Source organism: Curcuma longa, chromosome 1 (assembly GCF_044706935.1).
Source record: "Curcuma longa cultivar G26 ecotype Majalengka, Jawa Barat chromosome 1, ITB_CL_G26_1.1, whole genome shotgun sequence".
NCBI classification, from domain to species: Eukaryota; Viridiplantae; Streptophyta; class Magnoliopsida; order Zingiberales; family Zingiberaceae; genus Curcuma; species Curcuma longa.
In genome coordinates this window covers 22,456,952-22,474,601 of record NC_133861.1, presented here as the reverse complement: position 1 = coordinate 22,474,601, position 17,650 = coordinate 22,456,952, and the positions used below count along the sequence as shown (strand labels likewise).

Here is a 17,650-nt window from a genome sequence, read left to right as displayed (position 1 = left end):
CCTCTGAACTTTCATCTCATTCAGACATACCAAAATTTGTGAACAAGCAGCTACAATTCTACATCCATTCACAGAATAACTTTTCCTGGAGCACAATGATTGTACAGAACTGTTGCAGAGGAGAAAAAAAAATACAGATGATCCAGGCTGTAGTTGGGTGTGCAGCTGCATGGATCTGGTGTATTATGTGGCATGGTTCAACACGGCGTCATGGTTCTTGGCTGTTCACGCGCTTACGGAGCTCCAGCATTTCCTGGTGGTTGGGATCTAATGAAAGTGCAGCACGGCAGTCTCGGAGGGCACTGGCAATGTCCCCAATATGTTCGTAAAATGCAGCGCGGAGGTGCAAGAGGTGGAGGTCGGCCTTGAAAGCTATAGCTCGAGTCAACTCAGCTATCGCTTCTTTTTCCATGTGGTTGTCCATCAGCACTGGAGACCATTCATAGAAAAGATTCAGATGTGTGAGCAGAATAAGTTAGCACTGTGAGGACACAGAGAAATTGGTGGTAGAACCCAAAGCACTATCAATTGCCAATATGACACGAAAACGAGTAGATGAATTAGATTCCCACCAAAATAGTAGTTTTACGTCAAGGGAAAAAAACAATATTCTTCTTGCTAATTATTCTCACCTATCATTAATTGTTCTTAATCTAATATAGATGCTAACTTGCTAAGCAATTTCTCTCTCTCTAAATCTCCTATAATAATGATGATGCTATCTAAATCATGGTTATGTATAAAACAATATTGTCACAATGTATTGTTTGAATAAACACAAAAATTAATTGTACTTAAATAAATAATGATGTATGCACGTGTGCAATCACTTGGTTTAAAGGTCATCATACAACAGTTTACTGTGATTCCTGGATATCTCCTTTCCTAACAGCCCCATCAGGACACCTACAGACCAACATCATGTGAGATGGATAATTCCACCTAAATGGAGCCAACCACCAGGCATGCTCTTCTGTACCCATATCAATGCAAATGTCATCTTTCCTATCTATTGATAAAAAAAATTGAATAGCACCATGAGCCATTCTTGGTCTTGCACGATACATCTTGAACCAGGGATGTGTGTTTAAGTCTCCAGCACAATAGGTTCATCAGTGCCTTGTTTGTTGTCATCAAAACATGTCCTCCCTTATACATCTCTACAATCCCCTCTTTAAGATGGTACCTCTTGGTAAATAATATAGCACACAAACTAGATGAAGGATGCCACCAAATATGAGACATGTCAAACACCAATGATAGTTCGCACAATGCTAGTACTTTGACTCTCACGTGGTATCATGGAAATAAATTCAAAAAGGAACAATCAATAACCACAAATGTTTTAAAAATGCCAATTTATGCTAACAAAAACATTAGCTGTTAATTATCAATTTATTTATTAGCCTACATTTAATAGTTAAATGTTCTTCCACAAGATTTAGCCTTCTTCTTTAACTAAATAATTTATTTACTATCCATTTAGCAACTTTCTTTAGATGCTGATTACTCGTTTCAGGATAGATAATCACACTAATTCCAAAGATGCATGATGCTTATGGATAAATTTTTCTTATTTATTTATTGTATAAATATTTTTTTAAAGAAAAATGTTTGCAAGAGTTTTTATTTCTTTGAAAATATCTAAAAAGCAAGATTATATAGCACTTTGCTAGAAGAAAATAAAATAAATGAATGTGGAAGAATCTAACCTGCTGCTCTGTATCTATAAGGATAAACACGCAAAGGATCCAATTGGGTCACCATTTGCAAATCGTCTTTAGTATGTTCCCGTTCACAATATTCAGACCTTTTCTCATATGCTGATGCATTGTTTCTAGCCTTCTCAATTAATTTGGTCATTTCCTCATATGCAGCCTTTCTGTCATTCTTAAGGAAATGGACTCGAGCAAGGCCTTGATGTGCCCGAGTGTGCTGGATTTTAAGGGCACTGACGTAACAATCAGCTGCCATATCTATATTCCCAGAGTCAACATATACACTGCCAAGATTGTTCAATGCCTGCAAAATGAGCGAATGAATTAGGAAGGGCAATAGTAAACCCTGAGTGACTAAATTATTCAATCCATTAAGTGAATAGAAATTTTATTAAAAAAATGCTAGATAATTCAGAATACAAGAGTGTTACCTGGCCCTTCCGAAGCCTATCTGAAGGGCACTTTAATGCATCTTCTAGAAGTGAAACAACAGTGGCAGAACATGAAGGATCAAGACTTGAATCTGCCAAAGCATAGGCCTTCAGAAAGAAAGCCTCAAATGATCTTTGAATGGAAATCGACTCCTCAGCTTTACGAAGTCCTTCTTCACAGTGACCAGTATCATATAATATCCAACCTTCATAAACCAAGCGTTCATGTTCTGTTGCGGCATGTTGGCGTGCTAGCTGCAAGCTGCGCATTGCAGCCTCAGGGCAGCTCAACCTGATTGATCAGAAATAAGAGTTGGCTATAAGAAAGAAATCAAGTTTGGCTATACAAAGAAATCAAGTTTGCCAGAAAGAGTTATAGAAAAAGAGGAGTGAAAATTTAGTTGCAATATAAAATACGAATAACAAAATTTACCTGAGCAGAAGCAGAGACTGCCTGAAGTATAACACTCCTTTTGCAGCATCAGATTCAAGCATCTGATAGATTACTGAAAGGGAGCCTATGTCGTCCACAGATGACCATCGGTCATATAATTGAAGCCAACAATCTGCGGTAGTCCACTGATCCACATGTTCTCTAACAAGTGTCCGCAGCTGGGAAGCAGGAGCACGTCCTTCAAACATCCGATATTCAGGGGAAAGTGTCAGGATGGCTTGAACATCACAAAGTGCAGATTTGTAATCTTCAAGTGCAAGATAGAAGCAAAATCGCAGTTCTAAACATTCTAAAGACAGTTTGAACCCTAATAGCCGATTAATTTCAGCCAAAGCAAGTTTGGCATCTTGTTTTCTCATGAAAGATGCTGCTCGATACATGTATGGGTAAGTGAGAGTAGGATCCAATTCTGTCGCCTTATCAAGGTCTTCAAGCTTCCTATCACCTTCACAATACAAAGCTCTCTCCTGATACATCCATCCTAGTGGTTGATAGGAAGATATTACAGAGCTAAGTTTCTCACAAGAAGAAAGCTTGTCACCTCTGATGTAAGCCAATCTAGCCAAACCAGCGACTGAATAGACATGACCAGCAGTCAAAGCAGCACTAAAGTAGTGTTCTGCTTCACTGTACTCTTTTCTCAACAGCTTCACACAGCCAAGCTGATGAAAGGCGAGTTGCTTCTGCCTAGTACTTGCTGCCGATTCCACCAACTTCTCTAAAAAACATACTGTGACATCCGACTTCAGATTGATAGTCATCGTGACTTGACATAACAAACAGTATAGCGCAAATGAAGCATGACCAGCCATGGTTGCCCTTTGTTGCTTGTTGACATTCAAGAAGGTTTTGATAACTTGCTCATCATTCAAACATTGAGGAAGCTCTCTCAAAAGCACTTGCAAGCATGAAGCAGCAAGCACAGGAGCATCTTCTTCCATTGCACATTCCATAAGCTCTACAGCATCTTGCCGTGAAGAAACTAATGATGCCAATTGCCTATCACAAGCATCTTTAAGTCTTTCACAACAGAATGTATTAGCAAATACCATGATCTCCAACAATATTTCAACTGACAAATCATCTAAGTGCCCTTCAACACTGAAGTTAGAGATTGCTCTCATTCCTACTGGTGATATGCCATTCTCTGACAAATCAATAACTTCAAGATTTGACTCTGTGAAGGATCCATTCAGCATTGTATTAAATGGAGCAGACAATGCTGCAATTTTCTGTCTCTCACAGGCTATCATCTCACCCCTGATCTGAAAAAATACCATAGTAGAAATCTGATCAATTGGATAACTACATTGACTGATTGGGTCAACAATCTTAGAAGGAAACTGAGAGGCGACATTCAGAAGTCCAAATTCTTGTGAGCACTTTCCACAGGAAGCAAGGAGGTCAGAAATAACTTCTTCCCCTTGTTTCTCATACCGTAACCATGATGCATATATAAGTTTCTCATGAACTGTACTAGCATTCTGCCAAGCAGAATGAAGACTTCTTTGGAGCAATTTAGCTTCCCCAAGTCCACGAAATACCTGAAACTGGAGCAAATACAGGTTTGACATTTCTTGCGGACTGCACGCCTCAAGTTCTTCATGGATCTGAGCTAAGACTTCAACATAATCTACAGGCTTGAATAGAGTGAGAACTGGAGGCTCGGCGACTTTAATAAGAGATTCACTGTGTAAAAAAATAGAATCAGGCATCTTTTTATTATTTAACTAAAAGACAATAGGAATCAATCTAAACAACACCAATAGAGAAAGTGACATAGAACACAATCTTACATGGAGGACGGAGAATATGAAGTAGATTTGCAGAGTTTGCCTCTTTCCACCTGAAGCCACGATTGGGGATTAAGAGCATGAAGTTGTGTCTCTTTGTAGGACTGTGAGAGGAAGAAATTCCTCATTCTGCATACGTGAGAAAATATTTCCCAGATCTCCACACTATCCGGATTCTATTTACCAAAATCAAGGAAAAGAAGATTGGATAAAATAGGTAAAAGGAAAACCTTTGACCCGCTCACGACAAGCTCTATCGAAGAGGACCTCTATCCAACACTCACGAGATCGAAAATTGAACGCCTACGTCTAACAGGAAAAAAGGGAAAGGTATTCACAAAAAAGAAGCCCTAGGATTTACAGAACCGAAAAGAAACTAAGGCAAGACGCCAACTTTTCCCTAATCCCAATTACAAACCCTAGTTCATCACCACAAACCACCTCGAATCCTTAACGCGAAGCGGAAGTCGTCTCCAAGAATAACAAAACCAAGCAAAGATGCCTCCTAGTCGATCTAATTCCCAGCGAAAGAAGAAAAATCAGAGCTTGAATGAAGAAGACCGAAGAACAGACAGAGAGGGGCCCCGACTGCCGAACATCCTATGAAACCAGACAGGAACAAAGATCAATACACCAAAATGAAGCGCCTTTACAGGCAAACAAGAGGTTAATGAAGAGGGGGAACCCCACAGACCTTGTTTGGTTCTGACAGCTTCGACGGCACGCTCACGCGCGCGCAGATCTACAAAAATCGAGATCAGAGCAGAATTCGGCGAGGCTGGGTGTGAGAGAAGGGATCCAAGGCCAACGAGCAAATCCCCGATCTGAGCTGAGATTTTGTGGCTTCCTGAGGAAAGAGGAAAAGGAGGCAGCGGCGAGAGTCAGACGGGCTAGTGACGAAGAGAAAAAAGAAATGAATTTATGTTTTATATCCGAATAAAATTAAAAAAGACATGTTGGTTTTAGATATATAGCCTTGAAAATATATATAATAACATATTCAACCTTTCTAGCAATGATTCGCTTTAAAAAATTCTTAAATATTTCCATAAACCCCAAATACTTTTGAGGACTCATTTTAAATTATTTTCCCCCCTCCAATAATGTGCATAAAAATAATTTTCAAAAATCGATAATTATTAGCTAAAATAAGATTAAGTCGATAAAAATATATAAGGCAACTATTGAAAATAATGTTTAAATTTGAATATATCTATTTATTAAAAATTTTCAATTTTATATCAGATTTGTCAATAAAAAATTGTATCAGTTTTGGATAAACTTTATTTTGCACTATATTATTTTGACAGCTTATTTAAATTCTATGATTCAATGACAAAACCTTCCTATATTAGAATTAAAAATTAATGAATAAATAAAATTTATATTTTTTAATTTTTAACCTATTATATAAAATGATAAATTATAAACGACAAAAACTAATGAGAACACGAAATATTTATTTATTTATGATCTTAAAATCACTCAGATCTAATCACTGCTCGAGAACAGTTTTATGATTCACAAAGGTTAAAAATAAAAAATTTTGTCACGAATTTACTGTATAAAATATGTTAAATAATTCAAAATTCTTTAAAAATTATTATGTTGAGTAGCAGTGATGTAATTATTTAGAATCGATTAAATAATTAATTGTTATCTTAAAAATAGCAAAATATTATCAAGTAGAATCATCCATTGTAGCTAAATAGCAAGACTATAGTTGTAACTGTAATAACAACGCTAGAATAAAATAATATATTTAAATGAGGTATTTTTTTAATAATAATGAAAATACCTTAAATCAAAATTTCTAAAAAAGGCCTCGACGATAAGTCCTTGTTAGCCGACTTAGTTGTACTACCAACACTTCACATGGAAACTTTTTTTATTTAATTAATTTTCTCCGTCGTTTTATTTATTTTGTCCACAATCGACCTAACTGAAAATGAAATAAAAAATTAAGAAAAAATATCAAATCATAAATTTTACAATATAAATAAAAATGATAAAAAAAATTATGATTTATCCAATAAAAATTTAAAAATATGAATGATAATTAAAAATTCATACACACAATGCGGAAATAGCACGGACCAAACATGCACCACATTTAATTTTGGATAACACATCGCTATTTCTGATCGCGTTGGTGGGCTTGCCTTTGTCCGAGTGCGTCAATTTTGCAATTTAATGTCCAACATTTGTTAAAATATATCAGTCATCTCAATTCTTGATGCTCTATCAACATGTCACCAAATAATAAGCTTCACTATTAAATATATATATATCAATAATGTTGTTATAAATATATCAATCAAAACAACTGTTTGCAATAACTCCATTGAAATTTTAAAACTAATCTTGCAACATTTTTCATTGGAGTAGGTTTTGGTCATAATAATATCGACTTGATGATGTTGGAAGGTGAGCTTCTTGTCCATACAATGACCATAATTTTCTTAGTTTTAAATAAAATAAAAAGCGAAGTGGTTAAAGGCCATGGTGGTTGGATTATGTCGTTTTGATGTACATTAAATTAGATTAGGTAGACCAAAACCCTAACTAACATGCAATCCCTCGTCCCAATGATTTAGTAGAGTTGTAGTTGGTGACCAAAATTAAGTTTATGTGGTTTTTTTTAAAAGAATAATTTATTTTCATTTTACCATGTGTTATCTAGGATTAAAAATAACTAAAATGATTTCATAAATGTTTGGCTTATTGAGTTGAACTAAAAGGTCAACGTGAGGTTTGCTCTTCTACATCATCTCGTGGTAAAAAATGATAACGTTCAATCGATCATGACCGTCCAATCGAACATCTGCGGCTGGTATTAATCCTCTGCACGTTCTCATAGTTTTCCTGTTTTGTGCATTGAGCAAAACAGGAACTCGCGATGGATCCGTCGGTTATAGAGATCGCTCCGCCCAAATTTTGAACCTTCGCGCCGATCGGCCGGCCGGCGGCAGGAAACCTAGATGAAGCCTCCAGACTCATGATTTTTTGGCCGGGAATATGTGGAAGTGGGAGATCCCGGGGTTCTCGAAAGCCGGGGACTCATCGGAGTCCGGCAGGCAGCCGCTCTACTCGGGAATGCACGGGAGCTCTGATCTCCGTTGGGAGTTCATCACGAAGATCTACTTCATTACCTCAGCCCAACTGGCCTTGATGGTGTCAGTCGCCTCCGGCGACGCTGTTGTCCACCCCATCTCTGGATTCCTCGTCTCGTCGAGCACCGGATTGGCAGTTTATGGGCTCATCCTCGTCTCGTAGGTATGTTTACTGTATCATTCAGTTTCGCCAATCGGATTTACCTGGCGGTAGATCCTGACCTCTTATCTCTTCCTACATTCCAAAATATCCTATATGATTTTGTGACTTTAAAGTATTTTAGTTTGTAATTCTTCGAAAAGATTTTCAGTAAAAATAGCTTTGACAAATATTTGCTGTTGGGAATTTCAGTGCTACTTTTCTTAGTTAGTTAATTTAACAAAGATAACCAAGATAGCATCTATTATCAAGAATTAAACTGTTGTAGTTTCAATTTTCTGTGCTTGCATTTGAGACACCGTTGCTTATGGTTTTTGATGTGAGAATTCAAACAGAAACGCCTCAAGGTAAGTTGAACTTTCACAATTGAAAGCTATATAGATTACATACTTAGAAAACCACTTCTCAAGGTTACCTTATAAGAGATTGCTTATAAGAAAACATGCTTCTTCTTGGAGAGTAATGTGTCAATGACTAATAATAAAACCCAAGGCCAACATCATTTGTCTATCTTCAACTACCTTGGCATATTTTGGTTTAGTTGACGCAATTGTTGTTTGATATCTAGAAGATCTACAATGGAGGATGGGATAGAAGCCCTAATGGATTTTGTCCCTCTGTTCAGAAACACTCAGTACTAGTCCTTCACTTTCGGAAACTCTCTATCAAGGCTTCATAATAAACAGTGAGGAATTTATCCTTGAAATTAAACAGTGTTTTGCTTACAACATAGATGTGAAGAAATCAAGCACAGCAAGGTTTTGCCCAACACATTACTTCAGGGTAACATTGGCATTTTGTTTGTGGCATTGATAGTAGCTTTTGAAAATGAGGATCTTGTTCTTCTATCATTCTTCTTCTTCTTCATTGTTGCTGAACTCAATTCTACTCTGTCTCTGGCCTTTGTTGACTATTTTTTTTTTCTTTTGCAAAAAAACTCCTGATTTTTTTTATATACTCAAATGAGCCAACTGAATGATCACTATGTTTGCAAACAGGAAAGATCATTTTGGAAGCTGCAATTCTCACTATGTTTATACATGGGCTGCACGTAGAGGCCTTGACTTCACCTTTCTTGGCCTTTTTCTTTCATGCGTCCAAGAAACATTCATCATCCATAGATTAAAAGGTATGTCCAGCAACCTGACCTCCTAATTTCGAGCCAACTATACTTTTGAGCCCTTTTTAAATAGCTAATCGTATTCTTATCTTATGGTCATTGTTTTGACAATTAATTATTTTAGTTGCATGAATCTCATATACCCATCACCATTTATCTTCTTCAATCTTTCATCTTTACCATTCAATTACTTTTGATTTGATCAACTTTAATCAAAGATCCTTATACTATATTTCAATATTTTTGTACCTTATTTTGCACTTTATTTTTCACTTTTAATTCTTTATTGTTTTCACAAACAACATGAGGTCACAATTATAAAAATTTAATCAAAAATTATGTTTCCTTTTGCTTTGTAATGCAAATACTTAGAATGATATTTTCCTCAAACCTTTTATTTTAGTAATTGATTATAACTCACATTCTTATCTTCATAAATAATAATTTTATAGCTCTTTGATCATCTTGCAACCCAAGTCCGTTGCTTTACTTTCAGTCAAAGGTTTCCTCCCACAAATGACACAACACACTCACTTCATCCAGTTAGTAGACAGTACTGGTACAAGCTGTAAGTCCCACAACACATAAAAAAACCAGAAATATTAATAATAAAAAAACAAAGTGCAAACCCAACTTGAATAATTATACAAACTCGATTCCCAGGAAGGAATCCACAGGTAGCAATTTGTGTTGGTCATTCATGTTCACGAGAAATGCTTCTTGTCATTGACGATGTTAAGAAGGCGAGACACACCCCGAATCCACATGTCGTACTCCCTCAAGCTCCGGCATTCGAATTCTATGACCCGTTGCTCGGCCGTCCGCAGCCCAAAGTAGCGGCGCAGCTCACCGCCTTCGAGCAAGTGCCGCCCGGGCCAGGCTTGAATGTCCTTGCACACATCTACGACAACACCTGCGAGGGGGAAAAAAAAAGAACTCCATGTGAAGAACTGGAACAGAGGATTTCAAATAGCGTGGGCAGCACTCACTTTTCTTCTTCTTGGTGAAAGTCCCTGCAACGTGCTTGCTCTTCATCTTAAGCATAACCTACACCACGTATGACAGTACTAACCACGACTGAATTGATTGGATTATGAAATTAATGCTATCAATTAACGATGCTCGAATTACCTGACCCATTTTGTTGATGTAAACTGAGACGACCTTCCAATGCAGTGCGCCTGCAATTTGTGAACCTTACAGATTAAAATTGGGAGTGTTGGAAATGGCAGATAGGTTATGGATGCCTGACCTTTCCGTGTCCGTTTGAGGAGCTCGGTCCCTCGAGCAAGGAGCTCTTGGCTACAGAGCCCTAGGAAGTTCTCCTCGGGAACAAACTCGTCGCTGATGCTGCTGCCGTTGTTATCTATCTCCTTGTCTTGCTTGCGGCGGCGATGGTTGTGGTGGTTCGCCACCCCGCTCCTCTCGACTGGTATCACGGCCGCAATGTTCCACACCTCCTTCAGCGCTCTCGCCTTCAGCGTAGCTGCGCCTCTCAGCGCTGCAAGAGAAGACAAGAACTCCTATTAGCCATTTTCAAGGTATGCAGAAGTGTTGATGTACTTTACCCGTCGCAGCGGCGGCCGTGAGAGTGACTATATCGCCTGGAGTCCTGACGTTGACGGCGGAACTCACCACGGAGGCCAATTGCTCACGCTCGGCCCCCATGCTCTCGGCGGCCTCGACGCACTGAGCGGCGACGAGGGTGGCCGCGGAGGCCACCGCCATGTCAGTTCTAGCGGCCCGGTCGTCCTTGCCGGAGCCAGACTCTCCGGCGGTGGCAGCGGCTATTGCAGCGATGGCAGCCGCCACCCCGGCCACCGAGATTGCAGCGTGGAGCTGTGCATTGTGAGCTCGGGTTTCCTCTTTCTTCTTCTCCTTCCTGTCCTTCAGCCACCTCCCCACCGTCTTGCTTGTGCCTCTGTAAGGTTGGTGCTTGAGGGCGTTACCACCAGTAGCGCAATACTGCGAGCATTCCACCCACTGTTATTGATTGATCCAAGCATTTTACAAAAAGTAAACTAGTGCTTGTAACAACACAAGCAACAGAGTAGAATTAAGGGTGAGATGGTTCAGTTTTGGACAGGACTATCAGAATGTAGCGTGCTGGTACTAATCATGGATGGCAGGAAGCAAACCCTGCGAGGTTGTTTTTTTCAGTCGTTTGCCTGAGCAGAGCTACTTTAACCAGAAGGAGTGAAGGAGGGGAGCCGACAAGCTCTGCAGAGAGATGCTTTGATCTCAAACAAAACCAGCAGGCTCAGCAGAGCAACAAGACAAAAGGATAAAATAAGCGAGCAAAATTTAGCTCGAATCATGAGATTATCGTATTTTCCATCTGCACCGAGAGAGGGAGAGAGAAAGTAGAGCTTTGTCAGCTGGTCATTACACTCTCCACTGACTATCTCTCCAGTTTCCGAGGAAGCCATTGTTTTTAATTGAAAAAGATCGATATTTTCAGCCACTAAGCACGGAACTGGAGTGATTGCAGCAGCACTAGCCACGACGAAGTCAAGAGTTTCTGAAAAGAGAGAGAGAATGAGGGATGACCTTGACGTCGTCCATGTCGGAGGGGGATACCGGAGGGCTGTCCGAGAGTGATCCACCGCCGTTCAGAGGGCCACTGCTGTGGGATAGCCGACCTGATGTGAGAGGCGATACTTCCTGCCATGGCAAAAAAGACAGAATCATCAAACTTGGACTTTAGCCAAGAGGCGAAACAAATCCACGAAAGATCAAGAAGCAACCGATGAATCAGATGAAAACACGGGAAAATATTCTAAATTTGCAGAAGTTGTTGGGCATTTCTCAGATTTACTTGAGAAATGATGTGCTGCGACTCAAAACATCAGAATTCGAGAAAGCACACAAGAAATCCAGAAGCAAAAAGGATTTGAGAAAAAAAAATCAGGAACACTAGACCGAAGAAGAAGAAGAAGAAGAACACAATCTTGGAGTCGGCGCCTCACCGACTGCGACATGATCCGCTCCATGACGAGTTGCGAGGTGGCGGAAGAAGCGAAGGAGAAGGGGTTCCCTATGACAGCCGCTGCAGGAGCGCCGGAGTCCTCAACCTCCCCCGCAGCGTCCTCGGGGATCGTAGTGGTTGGCAGGAAGGGCGGCAGCGGCGGCGGAGGTGGCGCAAGGGCCTTGGAGACCTCAAGCGAGGAGGCGCTCCATGAAAGGGAGAGGAAATCCATGGGGAGCTCCGGGGGTCGGGGCAGCTCCGGAAGCCTAGTCTCGCCGAATTCCTCCATCGCCGCAGCGAGGGCGAGCGGAGCCGCCGGCAATGGGGTAGTTGCAGAGGGAGTAGTGTGGCTTGCTTTCGAAGAACCCGTCTTTTAGATGTGCGCTTTTATAGAAAGAACAGAAATGTTATAACTTGATTAAATTGCTCTGTGCCAGGTTTGTAAACAGAACAAAATACTAAAGAAACTTCCAATTAGAGTTTTAAAATTAATATTAATATGTAGGATAATAAAACTCTAATAGTAAAATATTTAACTGAACAAAATTCTAATATAAATAAATATTTTAAAAATCAACCTCCAAATAAATCTCTAAATACACATAAATTATGCTCTAAATTTCAAAATATATTCATTAATTTTTTTAAAAAAAAATAGATTTGAGATTCATTACATCTAAAAAGCTATATTTTAATTAAAGGGGTGATGACCCCACAAGTAGCATCACTTGGGTTTGATTGTCCTATGAATTGATTCTCTAGCTTGATTAGAATTCAAATGTCTGGCCCCACCATCAAAACGACTAGTTTGGTCCACTCGAGACAAAAAACAGAATACTACATTCAATAATTTTGATTCGAGTTTGATTCGAATCAAGACGCAGATCTAGCTCGGTTGGTTGTCGATCATGAGCACAATCTAGAGCTGCATCAGGCGGCGTAGCGGCAAGGTCGATCAGATCAGAATCCCCCTAGTGTTCTTAGCGAATTCTTTTGCCTGGAAAGGCCTATCGCTAGTTGAATTCTTACTCCATCAAAATGATGATAAAGATCATTGAACAACGTGATCAAGTAAGCACTAACCATCACTTGGACGCGTCGTACGGTCAAGTGGACCCGCGCGACCACGACGGTGAGTGGCGCAGTTGTGCTTCCCGTGTTGGACCCCACCAACCTGGCGTCTTGGCTTCTTCACCTCCTGTCCAAATCCTCCACCTGCCGTGTGTCTCGTGCCCTGTTCGGGATAAGCTAGCACTCTCCTGTCCAAAACTTACGCAGAGCATCGAAAGTGAAAGTGAAAGTTGTAGCGTAGGAGATTTAGGAGAACTACCGTGTCTTGCTTGAGGCTCATCCTGTGCGGCTTGGAGTTTGGTCCCCGTAGATAATTCCTGATGCAAAGGGAAGAAGGCATTTCCAGCTTTTAGCTTTTGTTTTTAAACTTTCATTATGTGGATCCTGAACTTTTACCATCTTGATCGATGATAGTTATCTTTTCCCTGTCTAAGGGAATATTTCTTACAGGCACTGCAGTTTTATCTTTACCTTTTCTCCATTGGAGAGAGAATCCTTTGAAAATTGGAGAGGGCAGTCGATGATTGCAACGAGCCTCATCAACTGAGTTCTCGTACAGTTTGTCTTACGAAGGCTCGTATTGTGTACCGACCACCTCCGCCATCAATCCTCGCAACTGCATAAAAGTATTGGGAATATATTATTTTCTGAAGTAAACAGCAAAGTGAACTCTTTGAGCGACTGATAATGATAATTACATCTCTAAAGCAGAGAAAAAAGAAGAAAAGGAAGTCGATGGTTGTTTGAGAACTCTTAAGACTTGAATTTAAGCCAGTGAGTGGATTGGTTTGAAGAGATTGTGGAGACAAAAGGTATCTGGTGATCATGATGAGCATGCTCTGGGTAGGTCCTGACTTCTGAAAAAAATATATATATATGCCAAGTAAAAAAGAATCGCTTGCTGCCAGAGAGAATGTTGCAGCAGGATTACGAACAGACCCCTTGACCTCCACTGTCTTATATGTTGGCAGGAAGAGGGATCGTGGAGTACTTAAGCTGCAAAGGGAGCTTCACTCGCAATCAATTTTAGTGGCAAAGGACAATAAATACAGACGGGTAAATACAGCGGATGGAACCATCAAATCCTTGTCGATTCCTTAATGATGCCAAGGCAGCACACTCGCAGCACAAGGGATGTTTCAACAGGTAATGGTGGGATTAATGGCAGCGACATTATCTGATGGACTTCCACTTTTGTTTCCCACCATCCCCTTCGAGTTGGATGAGAGCCACTTAAGCTCCAATATTAGAGCTCAGTGGGTGTATGGCCATGGATGGGTTGCTACTCACTATCACCATATGGCACTTGTCTCATGCACTGAAGAAGAGCAACTCGACTTGATCACTGCCAGCACAAACTCATGATGCCGAAGAGTGTGAGTTCGTGTTCAGGGTGCAGCTGCGAATCCACGGAGAAGACGACTACTGGTAATGATTCAAATCCATGCTAGAGCTTTGGAGGCGTATACTAAAGAAAAGATCGAATCTAATAAAAGAACAAAAGAAGAAGGTGATGCCAAAAGTGGGCACCGGAAGCCATCAAGATCTAAAGTGACCAAGTTCCCTTTGCTTTGTATTCATAATTTTTTTTTTAAAAAAAATTACAATTGGAGTTTTGTTCAAACCTTTCTGCATTTGGTTGCATCTTTATAGTCGACAGAAACAAATGAACACTAATTCCCTTAACTGGGGTAAAAACACAGTGGTCAAACAAAGGCTATTCATCAGAGTTTGTCTGATACAAACAAGAATTCATGGAGCGATAGAAGAACCATCTAATTTTATAGGACCACAACAAAGGATCACATCAAGGTCATGTGATCCTGTCCGACCACAGTTCTGATCCATGAACCAACTCTCCCGATTCAATATAAACAGCTGGTAGCAATCAGTCACGGATGGCCCATCACCACGGACATCAATCCCTCACCTAACAGTAACGTTAGGCAGCAGGAACACGGAGATGGCAACCAGTAAACCAGTAACAAATTGGACCATGTAAAAGTTAAAAGAGAGGATAAAATAAAGGGAAGCAGAAGGGAGGACATGGGTCAGTAAAAGAGAAAGTGAAGCAAGCATGAAGCAGAAGCAGCAGCAACAGCCAACAGATGTCACTGATCAAACCAGTAGCCTGATTCAAGGCTTGCATACGCCGTCACAAAGACCGATAAAGCAACAGGTTGTAAAAAAAAAAGAAAAGAAAAAGTGTAGAAGGGCAGTGGCGAGGACTGAATAAAGAGGAGACAGACAGGTAACAAGGCTGATATTGTTCTGCAGCTCTGACTTAGCGACGCAGATCCCATCAAAATAAAGAAACGGATGGGGCAGCAGATCCGGCGATCGGCATCCGGTCTCCATCCTCTTCAAAGAGGACGCCCCTACGGCGCAGTAGGGATTATGCAACAGGGAGTTGAATCGTCCAGTATTCGACTGTTCAATTCCAGACCGATGATCATGGTTCCAGTACGAACTACTATACGAGCCACAGGAAAGAGACTTGAATGCAGCGTCCTGCGCAAGCGATTAGGATATTTATTGTGATACAATCGATTCACATTAAATGTAACGTGACTGATTGTTTTTATTGCATTTCATCCTCAAAACAATTTATTGCAAATGTTATCAATAAAAGAGTGCCTTTTACATAATAATCTCATCACCCTAAATTAGAGGTGTTAACGGATCTCTAATGAGTTCAGATCAGATTCAAATACAAACTTTGAATGTTCAATTCAATTTAACAATGTGTAGAGTTAACACAAGTAAATCGAGGACCAAGATTCGAATCAATTCGCATACTGAAAACATCATAGTAAGTCTTTATTTGGAAAATTTTAGCACAATTTTGATTATCAGGATGAGTCCGCTTCTCAGGCTAATCAAGGGGCTTTTCCGTGCTTTACATATTCAATAACAAATAATTATAAAACTAACCAATCTAAAATGCAATTGCAAAAGATGAAATGAAGAAGATTGAGAATATCCTATTATATAAATGCTCATTTACAGAGATTATTTAATATGTATCAATATAAATTTTTTTTGAAATATAACTATTTTATTATCTAAAGTGATATTACTTAACTATTATATAATTGGGATAAGAGCGACAAAAATTACAACCTAGGTATAAGACCGATGGAACCCATGCACAGTGACAAACGTGACCACTGGAAGCCACCTTTACCCACTATTAATTATAATATCAACTAACAATCTCCAACCAAGCTACATGATTAAAAAAAGGATTTATACCGCAAACAACTAGAGTCAATGTATTTAGTAAAAAAATTTCCAAGATTTTAATGCTGACATTGAAATTCAAGATCAATAGAGACTTTTCCTTATTAAAAAAAAAGTATATTTTCCACTAGAACCATTAATCCAACTGTCAGCACGTCAAGATTCCACGCCCCACCATGGCTTGTAATCCTGATCCACGATTTTGGGCCCAAAGATATACTGTGGTAGCGACGCGGAGCAATGTTATGAAGCTTGTAATGTGCTTCTTCACTATAAGAGACCGCAAAGGTCCAAGAGAGTCTTGTTTGAATCAGGGTTAACGAAGTTGAAAATTAATGGCTCCAAGATTCTCTGCAAAATCCTGGAGCGGAAATATATTCACCCATTATTCATAACTTCGCCAAATGTTTCCATGAAGTTGCCATTGGTGCTTCAGTTATTAATTACAATGTGGCAGGTAGGAACAAGGGGACCAACATGTAGAAATGTTGCCCGAAGAGGCATGAGAGGGTTAAGGATATCAATTTACATAATATTTTTAATATTTCCAACATATAATTCAACTAAGTGTCATCATTCAGTTTAAACACGTGTTATCATTATTTTAAATAATGTTCATTTACAACTGGGACATGAACCCATGAATCATTGAATACAACATATAACCAGGCACATTATGAAAAGTTTATATGTTAGGAATAATATCGAACATCATTACAAGGATAACTACACATTTATCATAAATACGAATAGTCGAATTCACTGAGGAAATTATTTCGAAAGCAAATGAATATAAAATCTTATGGACTGCGCAGCAACAAAAAAATTACAAGTATAAACTTTAAAATATATTATACGGCTCTTTCTTGCAACGAGTGATAATCCCAAAAAAGATTTTGTTGGTATTCATTTTTCTTATATATATAAAAGGCATGTATAGGTTAATTGATGTCTATCCGTAAGCTGCTCCGAATTTCAATATATTATCCGAAATTAGAAAACAGCATTAATCAATACAAGTAGATAAGTTGGCAGTATTACATAGGCTCCTAGTGCCAACTTACTAAACTTACACCTCCGTAAATCGAAGCTTCAGGTCCGATATCAAATTGATACCTCAAATCACAGGTTAATCTACCAACAAATAGATTTCTACTTATCTCATCAGATAATGTCGATGGAATTACTATGAAACTGTTGAACACAAAGGAAATATGAGTGAAACAACATTGATTCTATGTAAATGCTATAAATATAATGGCAATTTTGAAGGCCAAAATAAGTGAGCAGCTACTCACAGCAATGAAGCTTACTACAATGTCAAAAGAAGCAAGAGCATGCAGTTGGACAACATCACAAGTCCAACACGAGTGAAGCTACTAAACAACCGGGCATTTTATAAAACTTAAATATGAGAAACCCTTCAGCTTCCACCCTTGGAGGTGACATCAACGCTGCAAACCTCAGATTGCTAGTCTACGAAAGTAACATCATATACTCCACCTTTTTATTGAACTCATTTGTATTTTGTGTGACTTTGCCATCTTCCCCAACTCAGTCTCTCTTTTCATCTGGACAA

The 17,650-nt window shown here is 39.3% G+C and overlaps 1 protein-coding gene and 1 pseudogene across 1 annotated transcript; both read right to left on the bottom strand.

Annotated features, from left to right (window-relative positions):
- Nucleotides 1–69: 69 nt before the first annotated feature.
- On the bottom strand, nt 70–5,280 carry LOC141835995 (ETO1-like protein 1). Its single transcript, XM_074723414.1, has 6 exons — nt 5,091–5,280; nt 4,400–4,996; nt 2,583–4,292; nt 2,150–2,441; nt 1,713–2,022; nt 70–429 (listed from the first exon to the last, which is right to left on the bottom strand). Exons 2-6 carry the CDS (start codon nt 4,522–4,524, stop codon nt 209–211), a joined length of 2,658 nt encoding a protein of 885 aa, XP_074579515.1. The 5' UTR covers nt 4,525–4,996; nt 5,091–5,280; the 3' UTR covers nt 70–208.
- Nucleotides 5,281–9,306: 4,026 nt separating this feature from the next.
- LOC141829576 (VAN3-binding protein-like) lies at nt 9,307–12,858 on the bottom strand (annotated as a pseudogene).
- Nucleotides 12,859–17,650: the final 4,792 nt, after the last annotated feature.